This window comes from Macrobrachium rosenbergii, chromosome 12 (assembly GCF_040412425.1).
Source record: "Macrobrachium rosenbergii isolate ZJJX-2024 chromosome 12, ASM4041242v1, whole genome shotgun sequence".
Classification (NCBI taxonomy): domain Eukaryota; kingdom Metazoa; phylum Arthropoda; class Malacostraca; order Decapoda; family Palaemonidae; genus Macrobrachium; species Macrobrachium rosenbergii.
This window is the reverse complement of record NC_089752.1, coordinates 100,277,220-100,295,099: the sequence shown is the minus strand read 5'-3', so window position 1 is coordinate 100,295,099 and position 17,880 is coordinate 100,277,220. Positions and strand designations below refer to the sequence as shown.

At 34.5% G+C, this 17,880-nt stretch overlaps 1 protein-coding gene across 1 annotated transcript in view; it reads right to left on the bottom strand.

Moving 5' to 3' along the window:
- Positions 1–17,880, bottom strand: part of LOC136843791 (uncharacterized) — a 225,775-nt gene that overhangs the window by 42,481 nt on the left and 165,414 nt on the right. The window contains 5 exon segments of the mRNA XM_067112518.1: positions 186–328; positions 4,513–4,732; positions 4,919–5,166; positions 10,270–10,430; positions 16,348–16,469. Of these exon segments, the coding sequence (XP_066968619.1) occupies positions 186–328; positions 4,513–4,732; positions 4,919–5,166; positions 10,270–10,430; positions 16,348–16,469 (894 nt within the window).

The window sequence follows — 17,880 nt, the reverse complement described above, 5'->3', positions numbered from 1 at the left end:
TACAAATATTTCAAAACTACAACACAGTTCATTTCAAAGTCCAGGTGTTCATGTGTCGCCTGTGGCTTGTATGTTTTGGCTTTGAACTTGTGCACTGAAATAACAGTACTGTATCCTCAAAGTATGATGTGGGTGTCAATATAATTTGATCTTCTGTAACACAGACAATGATAGATATATCTCACTTTAATGCTTCCTGCTGGTTTAGGATAGGATAATCATCAATGTCTGGAACAGCATCACCTTCATTAACGGGTCGTGGTTCTCGCTGCACTATTTCGTAAGAAAGCTTGAATTTCAGAGGCTGAAGTATATTCCTTGGCCCATCCTAAAAATAATATGAGAAATAAATAGACAAAGTACAGGTGATTATCATAAAATCCTATAAAAAATTACAGTCTTGCAATACTCTGCTAGAGTTATGGGAAAAGAAAACAATTACAGTACATAGTCCATTCTATGTATGAGTTCCTAATATGTAAAATTCCTAATATGCGGGGACAGGCTTAGAATTATGAAATGAGTTGCAATACGCAAAGAATGTTCACACTAAGCATCCTGTATTTACAGTAATAATAATAATAATAATAATAATAATAATAATAATACTAACTAGAGTGCTTATAGCTACCTTAATAGCATGACATCATAGCCTATTTTATAACAATAATACCAGATTGGCAATAATAATAAAATCTGTTAAAAAAAGAGCAAGTAAAGCACATTTTAGTGAATTGGGAGAGTAACTAACCTACTGAATCAAAACAGTTTCATCATTCAGAATGAAAGGGATATTTTAAAACATTACAGAAACACCAAACTATCCCACTGCTACCCTGCCATTATCCCATAGTTGCTTCTGACCTGGTCCTTCTAAGGATGTTAAGGTTCGCCTACTAAGTTCAATTCATGTAATATTTTACTCAGGGAGACCTTACTCCTCAAACAGCACCTGATACCCTGTCTAGCCTTACACCCAACCACCTGCTTCCTCTAAAGGTAGCCAGGTGCTTCTAATGATTAGTTTCTCATCCATGATGTCTTACTTTAGACCTACTGGGATATCCAGAGTCCCAAAACAGCCCCAGCAACAACTCTACCAAGGACCTTCTACTAACCTAGAATAGCAAAGCATCAGTTTGACATGTCAGTTTAATAACAAATACATCTTTGCTCTAGGCTTTCACTGTGCTCCAAATTGCAGATTACCCAAACCCACAAGAATTTCAGGATGATAAGAGTGCACCTCAATTTAACAAACAATTCAAGGATCTGGCCTCTTGATAAGTAACAAAATCTGTCAAGTTTTGAAGACCCAGTAGTAAAGCCTACATGATATCCAAGAGCTGGTGTAGCAATCATGTGAAAATCTGCCTCATTCTTTTTTCCCTCTTTTTAAGTATTGTTATGGTATTGTAAGTTTTGAAGAGGATCTCTGCAAGCTGTTAAATACAGTAATGAATGCAACAATACAGGTAGCATAATAAAATTAAACACAACCATATGCAATGTACATGAGGGTTTGTGTGATTTATTGCTGATTTTATATTGCACAAGTAGCTATATTGCAGTCATACTTTAACTTTGCTAAGACAAAAAAATTTACAAAATCCTTATGCCGTCCAAAATATGTTGAGTTACTTGAGTTTAGGCTATTATTTATCAATGGTTGAAAAACTGGGTGAAAGTGCAATACACCATATAGAAAATGCATCCCCTAACTTTTGATCTCTTTCTTATGTACTTTTCTTTTGCTATTTTCAAATGAAAGCCTACAATATTACTTTTATATTAATTTCTTCATCACTTTTGTACCCCACATGGATATAAATAAACAAAAATAGTGTTTTGTCTTACAGACTGCAATCTCTCTCTCTCATTAATTAAATATTAAAAAAATGAAGTTTCAGTGAAAATCTACTTTACTACCTATATATTAATTTTATAATTGTTAATAACTTTACTAGGACAAAAGGGTGTTATATCTACAGACAGCCATGTTATTCCAAAACTTTACAAAAATCTGGACCTTAGGGCAATTAAAATTTTGCTATACAGTAATAGGTTTGGACTTTAAACTAAAATAATTAACAGCATGAAATTTTAGCAAAAACATATTTTTTTATGATAATAATAACAACTAACAAACATGCCTTGCTGATTTGATGATCTGCTAGATCAACATTACAAGGAACTTTCCCTTACAGTGTAAGTCAAACTGTGACATAACAAGGCATTTTACATCCAAAGCCTGAAAAATTACGCTCACATAAACCATTCAGCATTTTTAATGGTTTGCATGAGGGTCTGATTAGCCTATTAAAAAGTAATTGAAATTCCCAGTACACCACGAAATCCTGTCATTTCTGCTTACTGTCTAAAACAGGAAAGGGATGAGGCAAGACAGAAAAGATATAAAAAGGTCCAGGTACTGTACATCAAAGATGGCTTGGATAAATTAAATTAAGAGATAAAAATAATGGGTCAAAGTAGGTCATCCTTTGAGCATCTACTGAAATAATGTGAACAGGAAGAATGCTGATCTAACAAAGGGAACAACAGAGAATGTGAAACCCAAAAATGTAAAACTCTTAAAATTATGAAAACTGTAAGGTTTTGACACCATCAAGAATAATACAGTGTGCTGAAAGCAGTTGGGGAGTGAGCTTGATGATATGCAAGAGGAAATACTACAAGAAGAATGGAAGAATAGTACTGTACTACAACAGTGGTATATATAAAGAAAAAGGCAGAAAACATATTGTAAAACTACTGGAAGAAGGTGCCCAGGAAAAGGTAGAGAAAATTGTTAAAATGGACAATTGTCAATTTGGTTTTGTGCCATAAAACTCAGCAGTGGGGAGGATTTTATGTTGAAGTACTGTATCTACATGAGAAGTATAGTACTATGCAAAAAGGAAGACAATAACAATGCATCATACAATAACAATACATCATATATTTTCAGATCTTCAGAAATCATTTCACAAGAGCATAAAAAAAAAAATTAGAAGAGCATCAATCAGGCAAAGAATACCAGAAAGATTCATTAAGCTATTGATAGCTCTATATACCTTACTACCGGAGCTAGAGAGCAGACAGTGGCTGCTATTTGCAAACAACCTGGTATTATCAGGATGAAAAAGATATAGGTCTTCAGAAATGTGCAAAAAGATATATCTTAAAAAATGTGAAGGTATTTAAAAAGATTACATAATAGAGTGGAGAGGTCTGAAAATAATATAACATAAAACCAAAATTATGGTAGTCAGAAAGGCAACTATAGAGAATGTTTTGTTTGAAGATTGGCTTTTAAGCTGCTGTGGGCACTGCATAGGAATGAATGCAATACTATGGATCAAATGTAACTCTGTCAAAGGAGGTGCTGAAGACAGCAAAGTTTACATGGAGTAAGGTATTTTGGTATCCATCACCTCTAATAAAGTCAAGAAATAAGGGTTTTCTTATATTACAGAGGTAGACTAAGTAGGTGGAACAATTTATGCTACCTTGATGGCATACAGGACTGAGAGGCCTAAACAGAGAGGACAGTGAAAAAATAGTAGTAGTAACCTGGATAAAGTCAAGAGATTGCTGAACCAATGGTAAATATACAATATCTATAAATTGGACATAAACTTGTGTGTAAGATCTGTTGGGCTCTGTATAGTGGAAACAAGAGCATTCATAAGAGTACAGATTAAATTATAAAAAAGTAACTAGTACCATATGCTGAGATTAATGACTGGAGTGCACTGTTACTAAAGAAGCACCGGAGATACATGGTGTTCAGACCCTCTAAAACAGATGGAAATCTCAATGATAGAGATGGTTTGGACATCTGATGAACACGGAAGAAGAGCAATAAGTTAGAGAAGGAAGAAATATGGAAGTGGCAGGAAGCAATTAAGTAGGAAGGGCCAGAAAATTATGGAAATTAATAAAATTGAGGTCTCCAGCCATATAAGAATTCAGGTTGAAGAAAATACTGGGAACTTATCCAAAGTTTAGGTGCATAAAGAGAAAACCTGACCTAATAACAATGATTATGATGATCATGTTGATGAATTTGTCCATTATCCTTAGATTTCTTAACTACCTAGCAGAATTTCATCTGAGGAATGGACCAAATTTTATCTGGCAGTCAATAACAATGTTAGTGAACAATGGCAATATGCAAGGAAAATATGAGAATTCTCTAATAAATCATAATTTCTTGCCTACTTCCTCCAGCAATCCTGAAAGAATTTCCAAAGCTGGAAATGTTTACATGTTAATAAAAATGTAATGATTATGCACTGTATCGTACTTGAAAAGGCTTATATGAGGAAGGCAGAGTAAAATGAAACTTAGGAACTATTTCAAATGTTTTTCCCAAAACTTTATGTGCATCTGAATGTAAGCTCATAAGTGAGGCTTTGATATTCCCACATTTAGTCAGCACATACAAAATAAAAAAATGTTCCAAATATATAAAGCAGTAATTATTAGTGAAAAAAAAAAGATACATACCAAGAGGTAAACAATTTCCCTGTGACAATCTAAGACTCCCATGTCTTCTGGTCGTAGATTAATATCTCTGTATACAATACTAGGCTGATCACTTCTGCTATTATCAAAGCGTACCCTTGCAATAGGACGGTCTGATATTTCTTCAATGGTGTACTTGAGCTTTAGGCCTGTTCTTGTCCCTGCGTCATTATCCATTTTAAAACAAGCATCAAAAGAAAAGCTGAAAAAACAGAAATGAAATCATTATCAAATATATGAAAATTTTAAAATCATAAGCAATTATATTGTCAAATTCCTGTAAAACATGATGAAAGATAATAGCCTGACAGTAAATTGCACTGTACTGTTTAGTACTAAAAGAAAGAGTGAGTTTTGCTGCCAAGGTATTTATATAATGTGAACTTACCATGTTTCTTCTGCACTTATATCCTCTGTGCATCCCTTCTTTGTAGGATCGATATTCTCAAGATTCTTTGATCGAACTTCAGTATAAATATCAATAACAGGCCTAGCTCTAATAAGTAGAACACGATCACTGCAAAATGAAGAAGTCAGCAGATCTGGATACCCATTCCCATCCATATCCATTCCACCACTAAGTGCATATCCAAATGCATCATAAGGTATGCCTGGCATATCTTCAGCATGTATTACCTGAAAAAATGAATACATTAGCTTTCCTTTTAATCGTGACTTTATAAACACACAACTCAATGGTAGCCTTAAATAAAGTTGGTTCCTCTTCTTTTAATTGTATAACACATATCCTATCAATATGACTTCCCAGCACAGCTCACAAATTTTTTTATTTTTTTTCTCTGCAAATTAAATTTATTTCGCCTATGTAAAGTTCCTAGAATGGCATGCTAAAGCCATTCAATGGAGGAAAGACGTCTTGAGCTGTTCTATTTGGCGAGTATCCACACTACAAGAGGGAATGCCTTTGCCCGCAAAGTTATACTATTATTCACTGTCATGGCAAGCTGACCAATTTTTCTACAATACCAATCACAGGTACTTGAAATTTGTGTCAGTAACCAACAAACACTGTCTTGGATACCATGGTCCTCATACCCTAGAGAGGATTTTCATCATGGGCGTAAGACCAATACATTTTCAGTTACCACCACACCACGAGTTTACAGTCCAATTTCTTCTCAACATATTCACTTGTTTTCATCTGCATTTTTTGTCCTTATTATTAACTGATAGATTCTTAAAACATTTTATTCAACAACATATCAAGGTAAACTAACAATGAATTTCTAAGTAACCAGAATTCCTCCCTTTTAAGTACACAAAACTATGAATTACTCTGTACTATCAATTATTACAATGTCTTCAATAAAAACATACAGAGTTCTTTTACTCAATAAAGATATACATTAGCTTAAGTTCAAGGAAAACAGGCATATTATGTATTTCGAACAGTGAAAGGATTTTGTAAATTTTTAAATACCATACCAAATAAGTAAGATTGTTGAATATGCCATGCCTGAAGATCTGAATATAATATTCACCTGATTTTTAAAGTACAGTGGATACTAAACTTTAAGTGCAAAATGGTAGCCACTTGATGTGCACAAAATCAGCAGATAACTGTACATACACAACCACATGCCATGCAGTACAGTACTTTTTTATATTTTATTATGCCTGCATGCATTGTTGCACTCATTAATGCATTTAACTGTCTGCAATACCATCCTCAAAACATACAATGGAATAGTAATATTTCACATTTGCCACACCAGCTCTCTGCTATCATGTAGGTCATACTACTGGGTGTTCATTACTTAAAAGATTTTGTTGCTTATCAGGAGGCTCGATTCCCCAACTGTCCATCAAGGTGCTACTAGTGTGTATGCTTGTTTGGGCACACACAAACATGTATATATATATATATATATATATATATATATATATATATATATATATATAATATATATATATATATATATATATATATATATATATATATATATACAGGCAGTCCCGGTTTTACGATGGGGCTTCCCGTTTTTACAGCGTTGTAAACCGAAAATCGTTGTAAACTGAAAAATTGTTGAAAATCGTCAAAAATCCTAAGAAAACCTTACTATTAATGCTTTGTGTGTATTGAAAATGACGTAAATTGCATTTTTATTGAGTTTTTCATAAAAAAACCTCCAAATTTTTTTTATTCTGCTGTTTTGAAGCCATATTTCTTCTCTAGGATCGGCGTACACGTGTCGTAACCCCGGAACGTGCGCTGTAAACCGGGAAATAATTTCTGATGAATATATTTGAAAAGCATTGTAACCTTGGAATGTTGTAAGCTGGACCCGTCATAAACCAGGGACTGCCTGTATGTGTATGTGTATATATATATATATATATATATATATATATATATATATATATATATATATATATATATATATATATATATATATATATATATATATATATATATATTTATACATATATAGTATATGGTTTACAAAGGGTATATATTTTATACGCGGTCCCCAGCGCCCAAGGCTACACGATGCCCAAGGCTTTTCAAATATATTCATCAGAAATTATTTGCCGGTTTACAACACATGTTCCAGGGTTACGACGAGTTGTACACTGATCCAACGGAAGAAATATGGCTCCAACACGGCAGAATAATAAAAATTTGGAGGTTTTTTTAATGAAAAACTCAATAAAAATGCAGTTTACATCGTTTTCAATACACCCAAAACATTAAAAGTAAGGTTTTCTTAGGATTTTGATGATTTTCAACGATTTTTTGGTTTACGACGCAGTGTAAAAACGGAACCCCCATCGTAAACTGGGGACTGCCTGTATATAAAATATAAGAAATCTCTCAATTATCCAGATTAATAGAACCAATGCCCTGTTGGATAGGAGAGGGGGCAAAATCTAGACAAGGGCAAGTTTTAAAAATAAACTCTAAGGATGCAAAACAGCAACTCTGCATGCTTACTTACCCTACCATGTCACCCCTGCATAACTACATATTAATATTAGATATGCTTATAAACAGCAACCATCACACTTTAAACACAACACTTTATGCAAAAGACAATTATTTTCCCCCACATCTGTAACAAAATATACTGTAAAAATGCACTTTGAAAAAAAGCAAACCCCCTTCTTTTCCCTTTCATAAAATGACACAATTCGGTAGATAGGTAGCCTTCCTGCGTTTACCCACAGTCTACTATTGTTTTATTATCATTAATATATTTTTATACAAAAGCATTCTTATCGGATCTTACCATACTGTATTACCATACACAGGAAACAGTGTATGTGTGAATTATTGGCCTTGGCTGGGTGTTAAACTTTCAATATCCATTTGCATAACTCAAATAGACTATTACAGTTGTATTTAAAATAATGGTAATGAAACTGATATTTTACTTACTGAATCCATTTACACTATTATTATCATGTTATATCATCGTTGTAATATACAAAAATTGATCATCTTCCATATGCATGCCCGTAGGCTACACTAATGCTTACAATCTCAAAATCAGCTTATTGAGGCCTACTACTGAAATAATTATGAGACTCACATGTTAGTTAATAAAAGAAACAGATTATTACTGGAATTATTATTTTTGCTTTTGTACAGAAAACAAATGTAAAACAAGTATCTGTAAATTAACATATGTTAAACTAAAATCCCTGAAAATTGCAAAACAGCTGTTTCTCGATTCGGCTGGTTATGTTCATTGCGATAGAATAATTTTGGGAACAAAATTTTAAGGGTAGCATGATATGTGAGACAAGATCATACAGGAGTGTATATGGTATATTTCATTTGTTGTAGGTCAACAAAAATAAACTTACCCAGTACCAAAGATTACTCTTGAAGTGGCCACTAGAGGCATGTTCACTGCCTAACCAGAGTCTGTTCAAGTAGCCAAGGGTGCGAATTGTTCAAAAGGTAAATTTTGCTTTATACACTGTAACTACATTTGCATTAAGGGGAGCATTTGACAAAAAATCGAAGAATCCAAATTTTTCCTGATATTTCACATACGGACTCTTACACCTCTTGACTATATTCTCAGAATTAAAAAATTCACAATAGTTTTGGAGTTATAAGCCAAAACCGTAACCCTACCATGACTGAGAAAATTACATTTTTCGTATAATGTAATGATAACTTCAGTATATCGGTAGTAATTTCAATTTAGCTATCAAAGAAGAATATCTAAATGTGGTATATGGCAACTATATCCTACGCAAGTGCGTAAAGGCTCTGTTGGGTGGAGGAGTGTACCGTACCCACTTGGGTGATCAGTGGCAGCTCAGCTCTCGACGAAGCAAGACATCACGCTGCCCAAACTCGCCTGTGTTTTGACACACTTTTCATTCAGTGCACTTATATTACTTTGCAAGTCAATTTTTTGTATTTCTCTTGGCTTTGCAATACTTCTTTGTTCAGAAGAAACCATGCCGAGACCAAGAAAATTTAACCTGGCCACAGAGAGGAGTGTGAGCAACTCTTGACACCCCCCACAATGTGGGATAATACTCTTTCCAAGAGAGAGGAAAGAAGGGGACCAAGAGCCTAAATATATAAAATATAATTCAATATACAAAAAATAATAATCACACATAACACCAATATGATATAACATATCAAATTTGTCATAGTGTGAGACAACAAGCAACTAATGGACAGACAAGCAAAAAATGTCATCATAAAACTTTGGAGGCCGATATCTCAAAACTAAAGTTATCGACCTTCAAATGGAAACTCAGACGTAATGAATTCACCTATCTCAATGAAACAAAAAGCAAATGAAAGCTAAATAAATTGTTTACAAAACTATAGAGAGTTTTTTTATTTTGTCCCAAAAATATTTTTGGAATTTATTTTTCCACGAAATCGATCCAAGATTTTTCAAAAATCGAAAAATATTTGTAAAAAAAAAAATTGAAAAAACACTCTATTATTTTATTCTAATCTATAATACCTGTCTACCACATAAATTTCAGCTCTTAGGTTGCAATAGTTATGGCTGAGTTTTTAAAATAATTTTGGGGAAGCGCGGGTACCAGCGATTGGGGGGGGGGCGAGAAGGAAAATATGAATACTTACCTTTTCGCTATACATAAACTACCCAATGCCCAAAATTTCAAACTGATTCATGCAAAAAAACCAGAGTTATTAATAAAAAACTGTTTTTTCAAACGCTCCCCTTAAAAGGAAGTAATAAGTTTGTTATTACAGGTTGTAAAGACCCTCACAAATAATGGCTAAAGAACCTTATAAGTAACAGATGTATCAGAAAAACATGGGCAGGAAAATGTAGCTCAGTGAGAGAATATCCATTAAACCAGAGTTTCACTTTATAATAGGTAATTTTCAATAAAGTAAAGTGACCCCAAACATATGATTCAGTAATATTTTTGTTTGGTGTTAGAGGAAAATAATTCCTGTAAGGGAGAAATTAAAACAAATTACAACTAGCACATTAAGCACAATTACTTATTCAGTTTTGCAAAGGGGTTACATCATTATTTAAAATGCAGCATACTCTGTATATTCATTTTTAACACAATACCACTGAGGAAGGTAAAAATGCTACAAGCACATCTTGTCACTGCTGAAAAACACATCATTGCAATAACTTTATTCAAGGGTGGAGAAAAAATAGAATTATGAGAAACATTGCATGGAAGCACATAAATTATTTAAAAAACTAGATACATTCCATACTACAAAAACTCACAAGATTGACTCACCTGAGAAGGCGCCTTCATAAGACCATCACGTGTCCCTAAATATATGTAGATGGCACCACGACCTTCATATGGGGCCCCAATGGCAACATCATTAAAGCCATCACGATTCAGATCTCCAAGTGAAGTCATAGAAAATCCAAATCGACTTTCTCCTGCAGCACCTAGTTCGAAAGAAAATTAAATTTAGAAGGAAAAAATCTGGAAACATTGCAGAGTACAATACACATACACTACTGTACAGCAAAAAACAGTATTGAAACCTTTATTTTACTTCTTCAGACCACAGATATTAATGAAACACCAGTAAAACTTTTGGCACAAATTTTCAAAAAATTATAAAGACTGTACATTCTGGTTTCAAAACAGGAAGGACAACCTACAAACTTAAACCATTTCTTGGCCTGACTTTACCTGGTTACTACTGACCTGATTCTCCCAAGGGAGTTGCAGTTTACCATCTTCATCTTATATTACAAAAAGTTTCATAAATAAAAGAGGAACTATTCATGAGACATAGATTAACATTTTTGTTCTACATCTTACCACCTATTTTACTGACCACCAAACATTTCAGTTTAATAAGCCTTACAATATGAATTTGTCAACGTCAGTTTTATCACAATAACCATTCTAAACTCTCTCGCTCCAAAATTTGTTTAATAATTTCTTAAAACTTCAATGCATTTTATTAATTATTTAACCCATTCAGATTGTTCTAAACTCTCTTGCCTCCTTTCTTTTCTAAAATTTCTAAACTCTCTTGCCTTCTTTCTTTTCTAAAATTCAAGATTTTTTTACGATCTTCAACATCGTTTTAGAATAAATTTTAATGAATTTATTTTAATCCCATTTCAGAGACAACAAAGATACATGCACGTGACACTGAGGGAAGCCTAAGCTTTAACCAGGGTGTGGAACGCGGAGATAAGCACTCCTCTATATTGAGAACAAAGCAGTCAGTCAAAGTATGATCAGGACATTCACCTTATCTGTACTCTTGCATTCTTGGCATTCTAACAACAATACTACAGTATGTGATATTTCGGGTTCATTTTGTGTCTGTTTGCCTAATGCATTTGTGTATCACTGGAAAATACCTAAATGTAAGAGAGCCATGTCAATTTAAGGAAATGGGATACAAAAGTGAACAATGATATTGTAGCATCACTGATGCCAGAACTAGAGTTCACAGATAAGGCATATGAATAAAAAAAGAGAGTTAGACTATATGGTTTGTGTATATGAGAAAGAATCTATGCAGCTGAATAAGAACCCATAGTAAGTACACTAAACTGGGCTATCCTTGGTTACCCCAGACTAGGCTTAAAGATACAGATCCACAGTCCAGATGTGATAGAAGCAATGGTACAACAATATATATTTAAAGTTAATTATGGTTAAAAAAAAAATATCACCTAGAATTAAGAAACTGATTGGTAAAGCTAGAATGGCAAAAGCTTAAACTTACAAATGTTTTGAAATAATAATAATAAACAGTGGACAAGATGTGTCTGATACTATAAAAGCCATATAAAATATCATAACTTGTATGAATGAATAAAAGATTTTTCAAACTAAAATTTATTTTCTAATATGAACACATCAGTTTACACATCTAATCCTGCAATAAGTAGCTCCCATAACACACAAAAGGAAGCAGAAAAAAATATTCTCATTTGGTTAAGCATCCCTCCAGGCAGCACCTCTGTTGGTAATAGTGGTAGTTAAATCGTTCCCAGCTCTGTGTTGTCCACACTTACTGCAAGAAGTGCAGGTTTGGGAGGTGGACACTTTTATTATATACACTTGTATTAAAAAATAGATTTTAGTTTAGAAAATCTCATTCACTTAACCGCACATCATCAGTCTGCATACTTAAGTAGCTATTTGGGTGGGAAGGCCTTCCGGCAGTAAATAAGCTAATGTAAATAAGGGTAATCAGATAAGCAACTTGGTTAGGAAATCAGGGGATCTTTTTACTAATTAGGAGTTGAGAAGCACACTGGAACCTTTTAGACTGGTAAAATATCTCTGGTAAAATATAAAACAATGCATAAAGTCCCTATCAGCCATGTAAGATCTCATACTATAAGTGCTCTGATTACCTGAAGCATACCTGGGGTTCCAACATCTCCAAACCCCACCAAATGAGGTACACCCTTAGAAATGTTGTACTTTCTCAACCATGGAGTACTGTATATTGTTATGGAGGGCTACTTGGTATAGTACCCACTATTAAAATGGACAGCCAAATATTACCCAGGTGGCCAGGAAAGGATGAAGACAAAACTAAATTCCTCAGCCTACTAGCTCCATACAATCCAACTACTGAATGTCTCCTTATCATCCCCCCAAAACATGTCTAGTGCCAACAATAGAGGATGTGAAGGGGGATAGCAAGGGAAGAATTCACAAAGAGTGCCATCAGTGTAGGTTTGTTCAAATCTCCACAAACAAGGTTACAAGAAGATCTGACTGTTCTGAAGAGGACAGATTATTTTTATTTAGCTACAAAGAGACGGATAACCACCAGAATTGTTGCATACGACCACCACCAGAAAGGACACACTGAAATCTGAAGCATAGTCTTGAAGTCTTAAACAGCCCCCAGCAAATGAGGCCAAGTTCATTGACACCTGAGCAAGCTCAAATCCAGTCTTGTGGAATACTGAAGCACATAATTTGCAATTGAATCTTCAGAAAAAGAGGATTTACCTAAAGCTCAAGATGTGAAAATCCTTGGGGATTGAGATTTTGTAATGAAAGTAAGAGACACTGCCACCAGCACAAGATCTCCCATCCGACTCGGCATCAGGAGGTAATGGCATTTAAGGCCCATTACAATCAATATTCTATGTAGGGAATTATTTAGGTTGTGGAAGATAATCTCACTAAAGAAAAGGTCGTGAGGATGTGGAAACTATGCAACTACTGATGCTGTAAAAAGTCTTCTAATGGATTTATCACACAGTGTATCAAAGAAATAATGAAAAACTCAGAACTATGGCAAAAAAAGATGGGAAGGGTTACAAGATATGGATCTTAGGGAAATTCAACATTCAACTTATACCATCCTAACTCATGGAGCTAACCCAAACAGATGCTAAACCAGAAGAAGAAAAAGAAAGTGCCAAAAAAAACTAGTTTAAATTTTTAAGGCAAAGAAGAGACAAAAAAATTAAATTACAATGTATTTTCCAAAGGGTCAAACCCAGAATCACAGCCTCTCCTACCACCCTAATCATCAGAAAGCACCAAGACCAGCCACTTCTCTCCCTCCTCCCACCCCTCTTCATATGGAAAGCACTGAGAAAGATGATGAAGATCCTGATGATCCATCTCCACTTATGGAATCAATGATTATAATGCTGTACAGTTTTTAATAAGACATTGGTCTGGTGTATGAGTCTGTCTTCCTGCGTAAGTGTAATAAATGCACAATATGAACTGCATTACCATGTTTGTGTTGCATCATCATTTCAATATCATTGTCATTCAATATCATCAAGCCATTGTCTAAAACTTAGGTGGAAATGGGTATGTATTAGCATATCCTTACAAAAGGATATACAAAAGGTCAGTGGCATTTTAAGATTACAGTAATGTTTTTTCAACTAATATTGTTTTATGAAGTTAGTAATTAACATATGGTATAAAAAATAAACTGTAGCATACTGTAGCGTCATAGTATTATTACAGTACATGAATTTTCTCATGCTCTCTCTTACCCTATACAGTATTGGTAATATACTCTAATATCTTCTTCGTTTTAACGTGCTTTTTCCCATTTTTCATATGGGGTAAGCACGATGCCTTCTTTTCGAAGGACTTAGATTTGGCGTTGGGGTAGGCCGTAGCCTCGATCGATGTGTACGTGTATCATACCAATCCCCAGCTCCCTTCTCCCAGCAGCGAGGAGAACTGGGCGGTTAGGTCGACAGGTAATATACTCTAATACTGTATACTGTATTATGTATTGTTAGGTACTGCACTGCATCAAATTTGGTAAATACTGTAATGAACTGTTTATGTTACTTATCAGTAGGATTTATAGCCCAAAATACACTGTACAATATGAGAACTGAAGGTCTGGGGAAGTCAAGACTTATTTGTGAGGTACTGGTACCCCTGATCCTCCTGAAATTAAAGGGACAACTTTATACAGAGAGTGGAAAATCCAGTCACCAGGATCCCTTTTGTGGAGTCAGAAGATCAATGGATGGATGTATGAAACTGGGGCCAACCCAAGCTTTTGGACCCTTAAGTCATTCAGCATATGAAGAGATGGTGAGATGACATGATACAAAAGGATGGATACTTTAAAAATATTAATTTCACTCAGCTTTCAATATTTACGCTTATTCTTTTCATTAGTTATTTATTACTTATGGTAAACTAAAAATAAAATTTTTTTTAAACTAGAAAATTAAGAAAACATATATATACATGCTAAGAAAATAAATAGGTTAAAAAAAGTTAGAATAATAAGCAATTATATCTCTACAAAAAGCTTAATAACATAAAGTTATGAGTGCAAGAATGTCTGTGTCACCTCCGAAAATTTCAGACAAGGATTTGCCATCAACACGGAATCTCTGTTGCTGCTAACTACACTTGGAGCAGTGCACCAAACATGCTCACCATATATCACCTCCTCACAGTGAGCACGCTCAGGGCCTCTGCTCCCTAACTTAACTACCAGTATAACAACCACAGGTGCTGTAAAGTAAATGTTCTTCCATTGCGTGTCTGGGGAGCTGCTGCCTGCAGGCACTGACATATGTAAAATGGCGTTGCTTGGTTCACAACTATAATTTAATAACTCTCAAGTTTGATTTCCTATTAAATACTTAGATCCCTTATGTAATTAATTCCTCTGCTTCACATGCATTATATAAAAAAAATGTTAATTTCCAATATGTTTGTGTACAAGGGGAAAATATGCTTACAATACGTTGAAAAGATAACTTGTTTGTTCCATAAGAATAACATTAAAGAGGTTCTTAATTAAAAATGAATAACTGGTGTATCTATATTCTACTTAGTGTATTTTATTAACATGAATGCTACCAGGTCCAAGGAAACTGAAGTTTTCTGGATGTAAACAATGCATCTACAACCAGAATGCAGGAGAAACAAAACATTTGAAATACAACCTTTCATTGTTTACACTCTCACCTCAGCATTTACTATATTTGTGAGCCTTGATAAAATCTTATCAAAAAAAAAAAAAAATTAAAATTAAAGAACAAATATTAGACCATTTATCTGCACCAGTGCTGTTATCAAAAGAGCAATTTCTAATTGTTTTTTTGTAAAAATTTACACAGTGACATGTTTCATTTGTTTTTATCCTTGTACAGAGTACTGTGCCTGAAGAAGTTAAATACAGTATTTTAAATGAAACAAGCACCAACAACACAAAAAAACAGAATTAATTGGATAATTTTTATTTAATGAAGACAATACTGACAAGAAAAAAATTACAATGCTATATACAGAAATGAATAAAGGTGTTGCTGCAACAACAAATTCACAACCCTGAACCTGAGCCTGCCACATGCACACAAATGCAAGTCATTACTGTAGGTTTTTTACTATACTGTAGTCATTATGTGAAATGTCATTACACAGGCTAATCACTGCGTGAGGAGTGGGTGTAAATTATGTATGCAATACATGTTGCTTATTTGCCTGCAGCCATCATTATAAAATAAATAAATTAACAATTGTATCAACATCATTCTAGGTCCTGATATGGGTGATGAATATGTCTGTGAAAAGAATGAAAAAACTTTGCCCAAGAGAAGCTCTACAGAGGTACCTGAACAAAAGAGGAAGGGTAACATGCAACACTGAGATGGATGCTTCCATTATCACAGGTCTTAAAATGGCATCCAAATATCACTCATTCTAAGTTGGATTTAAAACTTGAGTCACCCATAATAGTAATATCACATAACATTCCAAAAGTATGAACTTCTCGTTAAATATTCACAATTTTAAATGACTAAATTCAGCATATAACTGGAATGAAAAACATTTAAATATAGTAAAAGGAAACAATTCATTACCAACCTTCAATTTTTGTGAATGGATGATTTTCTTTGAAGCCGCCATCATTATTCATATACACATATACTGCTCCACTTGACTTAGGTGTGTAATAGAAAGGAGCTCCAACAATAAGATCATCTCGCCTAGGAAAAAACAGAAACAATTTTTTAAATAAATCCTTTGTTTCAAAATTCAATAACGTCTTAATGACTAGAGGTGTATGGCTACATTAGATTTTATTTAATTTAAACTAATAGCATATGCAATAGTTGTTACATGACTATTTTTTCCCATACAGTGTAACTAACACTGGTCAGATTTTAACAACTCTTCTAGCAGCTCATGCTGTAAAAAAAAAAAAAAAAAGGCTTCTGAACAATTATCGCCAAGATAATCATCTCACTTCAGAGGTCCAAAGCAGCGGAGCAAAACACGCACAAACCTCCAGAAACTCCACTTCTGCATGCAAGGAAAAACACATCAAGCCAGAGAGGTCGCCAAATGTTTTATGAAGAGGTACAACAGTGAGGTCCTACACAGGTAAGTTTGTTTTTCCATGCTCAACTATCTGTTCTATGTACAGCTTACTCAGCTTGGATCACATGGTCCGCTACTCTTCTAACAATGAATTGTCTAGCTTACACCATCTGTCCCAGCATACCAAGCCTATGCTTTCTAGGACAGTTCACAGACTTCATGAATTGTCTCCAATGAGCTCACTTGCCTTGAAACATTCACATTGTTCCCCCTCTTCTTCCCTATTTAAATCAACATTTATTGGAATTTTTGGAGGAAGCTATTTTCTTTGCTACTGAAGAAAACAATACTCATCAAGTATCAAGAAGCATAATGCCTCATCTGTAATTCTAAGTTCCCATAGAAGAATAAGGGATTTTTTCTTCAAAGGGCCCTCATTCTTTGCCAGAAATGACGCACTAGGAGACATCAGTGACAGCTACGTGTGTGCATGATGAAATGTTGTCCACATCTAAGAAAGCTGGGATGCCAAAGCAGTCAAAAAGGCCACCTTTTGGACTATATGAGTTGCAATTGCATTAGGACTACTTAACTGACATGACTGGGGTCAGAGAACTTTATTCAGGGACCCAGTATGGGGTCTTGCAAGAGCTGGTCTTTGCAATGCAAAGGATTGGAGAAGGGAATTAAAAACATCTACTGTATATCTGCATCAGTGCCACACCCATACAACAAGGGCTCTACTAATGCAGCCTGTATACCATAATTGTAGTGGCAGCAAAGCGCTAACCCTCAAACAGGCAGATAGGAAAATGTAGAATTGTTTCAACCATGGATAGGTAAAGTCTGCAGTTCTTGTACTATTTACCATGCAATGCTACATGAACAGTCTTCAAAGTAAACTAAATTTTAAAAATCCACACATTACAGTCATGGCTCAGAAAGGCATATACATAGACAACTTTTCCTCCTCCTGTCTGGGATAGAACAGTGGACAGCATTAGAACTGACTTTCTTGCCTGCTGTTCAAGCAGAAGGAGCCAATAACTCTGGCTAATTTGGGGCCGCTAGATAGGT